Source organism: Egretta garzetta, unplaced genomic scaffold, assembly GCF_000687185.1.
Source record: "Egretta garzetta isolate BGI_Z169 unplaced genomic scaffold, ASM68718v1 scaffold414, whole genome shotgun sequence".
Classification (NCBI taxonomy): Eukaryota; Metazoa; Chordata; class Aves; order Pelecaniformes; family Ardeidae; genus Egretta; species Egretta garzetta.
The window spans coordinates 88349-93145 of NW_009259428.1; the positions used below are offsets into that span (position 1 = coordinate 88349).

At 46.2% G+C, this 4797-nt stretch overlaps 1 protein-coding gene across 8 annotated transcripts in view; it reads left to right on the forward strand.

Moving 5' to 3' along the window:
* Nucleotides 1-4791, forward strand: part of ANKRD17 (ankyrin repeat domain 17) — a 91856-nt gene extending 87065 nt beyond the window's left edge. For 7 of the 8 annotated variants that reach the window (XM_035892619.1, XM_035892615.1, XM_035892616.1 and 4 more), the window contains 4 exons: nucleotides 303-551; nucleotides 2434-2609; nucleotides 2950-3114; nucleotides 4494-4791. In XM_035892619.1, coding sequence (XP_035748512.1) covers nucleotides 303-551; nucleotides 2434-2609; nucleotides 2950-3114; nucleotides 4494-4553 — 650 coding nt within the window. In that variant the 3' untranslated portion in view covers nucleotides 4554-4791. Of the gene's footprint in view, nucleotides 1-302; nucleotides 2249-2313; nucleotides 2610-2949; nucleotides 3115-4493 lie in introns of those variants that run through there. The other variant, XR_004841751.1, reaches the window with a different exon arrangement.
* Nucleotides 4792-4797: the final 6 nt, after the last annotated feature.

A 4797-nucleotide genomic window follows, 5' to 3' on the forward strand; every position in this document is an offset into this window, starting at 1 on the left:
GGAATGCTTAGTGAAGATTCTGAACCCTCTGTTGCGATGGGTTGTTGGTGTATGTCTGGTAGCTGAGCTGGCAGGGCATGATAATCATTTTATGTAAGGGACTAAACTGCTAGTGAATGTGTCTCTGATCTGAAAGCAAAACTGTTAAAATGATCCCAAAGTGTTAGCTGTATGAATCTGGCGTTAACAACCTGCCCTTCTTCACTTGTTTGATGTGTGGCTCAACATGAAGGCATAGGTTTGTGGTGACTTGAGAGGATCTGGCTGCCACTGCTAAGTGTTCTTGTTGATTTTCCTTGCAGAATCTCCTGCTCAGTCGGTGTCTTCGGGAGTAAGAGCACCATCTCCCACCCCTTCAGCAGTGTCCTTGGGATCAGAAAAACCCAGCAACGTTTCTCAGGACAGAAAAGTTCCTGTTCCGATTGGGACTGAACGGTCTGCACGTATCAGACAAACTGGAACTTCTACTCCATCAGTTATCGGAAGCAACTTAGCTGCTCCAGTGGGACACAGTGGGATCTGGTCCTTCGAAGGTATAGGGGGCAGTCAAGGTATGTGGTGTTACTGGATGTCTCTGTGCTTGCGTTGGACCACAATATTGTGTTTTCCCAACTTGGTTTGGAGCTGAAGGATGATGCAGAAGTGACTGCCTCAAAATGTAGGAGTGCTCTTTCCGAAGAGTTGGGACTTCTGTTTGCTCTCCTGTCTGCTTAATTGTGTTGTAACAAGGCCTCAGAAAACCTCAGGGGTTCTGAAACACCCTGGCTCTGAAGATCTGTTGTTCAAATTAAGAAATAATAGGGAAAATAAAACCACAGGGTTTACTGAGTGAGGATCGTTTGATTTAGGAGGAGGGAAAATGAATATGTCTCAAGATAACTGGGTTTTTTCTTTCTGCTGATAAACAGATCATTTTGTACAATAGGAGTTAAGTATTGACTTGAAGTCATAGCCAAGAGGGAGCTTTTTGTGCTGAGGATCATGCAATTTATGTTTCTACGAGTTGGAGTTTTCTTTGGTTTTTTCTACTCATGCCATTTGCATTTTACGAATGCAAGGCTCTTGGTTCTGCTGTGTCAGAATTCAATCCTTCAGAAATCATTAAAAGCGTAGGTTACTGATGCGATAGCTTTTCTGAGTGATCACTTCAGGAGTCCTGGATGCAATTTCTAGGAGACCGCGGAATTTTGGAGGGATCGGTTTGTTTGTCTTTTTGGGTATTTTTTTTTTTTTTTTTTTTTTTTTTTTTTGCTGGGAATGAAAGGGAAGGGATCATGAGATGTTGTTGGGTGGCACCTCTGGAGGTCATCTCCGCCTCCTGCACAAAACAGGATTTGCTCTGATGTTGAACCAGGTTGCTCAGGGCTTTATCCAGTCCAATCTTCAAAACCTCCAAGGATGGAAACTGCTCAGCCTCCCTGAGCAAGCCCTTCCCCTGCTTGACTGAGGAGTCCAAACAGCCTAAGGTTTTAATAGATGGACTGTGCACACGCTTTGCATGCGATGAGCGTACTGTCCTGGCTCTTCCCCCCAGATACAACATAGGTAGGATGTATCCAAACCCCTTTTTACTTCACTAATGGTCTTTTGTCCGTCTGCGTAGTGAGAGGGTATTCGTCGTTAGGGCTTTAGAGACTCAATGTTTTATTTGCCTTGTCTAGGTCTAAAAGTTGCCCATTATGTCTTTGTTTTCAGAATGTGGCTCTTTACTTAGTTCCATTACTTCAACATTTTGATTTTCAGTTCAGAATGGGATTGGCTCTTCTCTTCTTGAGTATTAGGATGGCTTCAGAAATGTTTCTGTATTCCTTCTCCACCCCTCCAAATATAATTTGCTTATCTTCTGTTTAGAAAAATTGGCTTTCTGGATGTCAGAGGTTTGAACTGTAGTAACTGTAATAACACCACCTCCAATTAATTCATATCATTGGAATGTGAGCACGTGTCTCCAGACGGTCATTTTCTGGTTTTGCCTTTCAAAAGTACCTCCATGTCTCTTCGTTTGTTAAATAATTGATGAAAGAATGGCAATGAAGCGGAGCAAACAGCCTTAATAGCGTACATACCCCTTTCACAGCACCAAATGCACGAGGAATTGGGGTTTTTGGAGGAGGAGGAGTTAGCACCAGTGCTAGATTTCCCTTTTAGATGAGGGAAAATTGCGGCGGTGATGCTTTGGTTGCATGTAATTGTTCAAAATGCCTTGCGCTGGCTCAGGGGTCCTGCTGTGGAGTAACTCTCTGCGCAGGTGCCCTTCCTGATGCTCTCCGTCCCACGTGCACCCAAGTTGTAATGCAGGTAGCTGCGCGGGAGCTGCAAGCTGAGCACATGCCACCTTTAGAAATGTTCCAGGGTGCAGAGATTCAGGATGGGAAAAGGGATGGCGAGCGGGTGTCATGTATAACGCTGTTGCCCTGTCTTCTGTGCTGTCAGATAAAGTGGACTGGTGTCACAGCGGCATGGGGAGCCACATGATCCACAGGCCCATGTCTGATCCAGGGGTGTTCTCGCACCAAGCCATGGAGAGAGACAGCACGGGAATCGTAACGCCTTCCGGTACATTCCATCAGCCCGTTCCTGCAGGATACATGGACTTCCCAAAAGTCGGGGTAATGACCTTCTTGGCCTTCGTATGCGCGGTACCGCTCGCTTTCCGCGTCGGCGTGCGAGGCAGATGAACGCCACGGAGGTACTGTTTGCTGTGCTGTTGAGCGTGTGTAAGCCGAAAGGCTCACTGGCCCTCACAGTACTGCAGAAGCCGAGATGTAATACAAAGCAGCTTGCCCACGATGTGGTAAATACGCGCATAGAAAGGTATTTCTTAAATTCGGGCGTTCTGTTACTGCTTTAAGACAGAGAATTTCTTTACTCCCCTTTTGTTGTTCTGTATGTGCGATAGTAGCGGTGTTTATGCATGCGTACTGATTCTTGCTTTTTCCTCCCCCTAAGGGTATGCCTTTCTCTGTGTATGGGAACGCGATGATTCCTCCTGTAGCCCCCATCACAGATGGTACTGGAGGCCCTATATTTAATGGGCCTCATGCTGCTGACCCATCTTGGAACTCGCTGATAAAGATGGTTTCAAATTCCACAGAAAATAATGGGCCTCAGACGGTAATTTTTCAATTTTTGTATTCTCAATTTTTGTTTTAACTTGAGAAAGGGCGTGGTGAAGGTAAGGCGGGAGCTGTTAGGAAGTATGGAAATACAGTGCAGTGCTGCTCCTTTTGCTCGCGTGTCTAAGGAGCTGGTACAGCCCCCCTGCTCGCTGCAGCACTGAGTGCTGTACCTGCTCACTGGCAGCTTCTCAATATTAGGTGTCTCTCCAAAAATAAGTGTTCAGTTGTGCTGAGAAAAAAATCAGCATCACTGAGTGAAAGTGGTTCAAAGGAGGGTGCTGTAGTTACTTCTGTGAACACACTTGTGCCTGAGAATGGGCAAGCTGCCTATTTAATCAACAGAGACACCTGGTTAATTACTGCAGATCAGCTTTTTGGATGATGTGTTGTAGGCAAGCCTGGGTAGAAAAGACAGATTTACACTGCGTATTTTACTCAAAACCATCACGATTCCTGTCTGTGCAATTCGGCATTTGGGAAAACACCATCAATTTGCTTTTGTGAGGAGAGCCGTTTATGCGCTGGTGCATAAGCTTTCCCTTCCCAAAAAGGGAAACCAGCGTTAGGTCTAAAGGTTGTGGCTGGGCAGTGAAAGGTGTGGTGTCTTCACTGTGCCAGGAGTTCACGTGGGAAGGGAGCGAGTGGCTCTTGTGTCTGCTGCTCTGCTCTTGCCTGGGTCGTAGGCTTCTCCACTAAATATCTCTTAGGTACAGGGGTTATGTTCCCCCAAACCTCTTGTTTCTAGTCAGCCTGCAACTAATACTATGGCAGATCATCAGTAGCTCTTGTTATGTTATATCCTGCGTTTATTTCTAATTACACAGTGAGCTCTGTTCCACTGTTAATAAATAAAGATATTTCTGGCCTCCAGTTGCTTGGGAATCATCCAAGCTGCAAACGGCAGCTCCGGGCTCTGGCAGAGCGGAGGTGCGCAGGAGAAGGGGCTGTCTGCAGAGCGAGTACTTAATTCCCTGGGTCTGAAGGGGTCTATTTTTCCCTTGGTGGGGGTAAAATGTAGGTTACCCCGGTATTGCTATGATGGAGGAACTAGTGGGCATAAATAGTGTTGATTTCTCTCTTTGATCTTGCTATGACGGCAGGCAGTCGGGCTGGGTGACTTTTTGCAAGAACAAGACAGACCCTTTGGCCAAGGGGGAAAAGCACGGGCAGAACGATTCAAGCCCCGTTTCCCTCTCTTCTCACCCGAATTAGAGCAGGATAAAGCAAGTGCCGAGAGGAGCTCGGGGTGGTTTGTTGTGCTGTGTCATCTGGGCTTGACTCGGGTGCGGTGACGACCGTAAGCGCTGCAGTGTGGTTCTGGGTCTGTTGTGAGCAGCTCCGAAGCGTGGCGTTAAGTGAAGCTTTCTCTTTCAGGTGTGGACTGGAACTTGGACACCTCACATGAACAGTGTGCATATGAACCAGCTTGGCTGAGTGGGATCAACTTGCTAGCCTTGAGATTCCTTTTTTGCAGAGGAAGAACACAAGTGGCAGAAACAGTTTATGTGCTCCCAGATCATTCTACTGATGTGCTTGACTGAAGTGTGTAGGCTTTTTGCAGAAGAACTTACTAACTGACCTTTTTCTGTGAACATTGTGACCGCCCATTCCCCACCATCATACGTTTCAACTTAGTTAGCCTTTATTCTTTCCTTTCTTCTTTTTTTTTTTTTTTTTT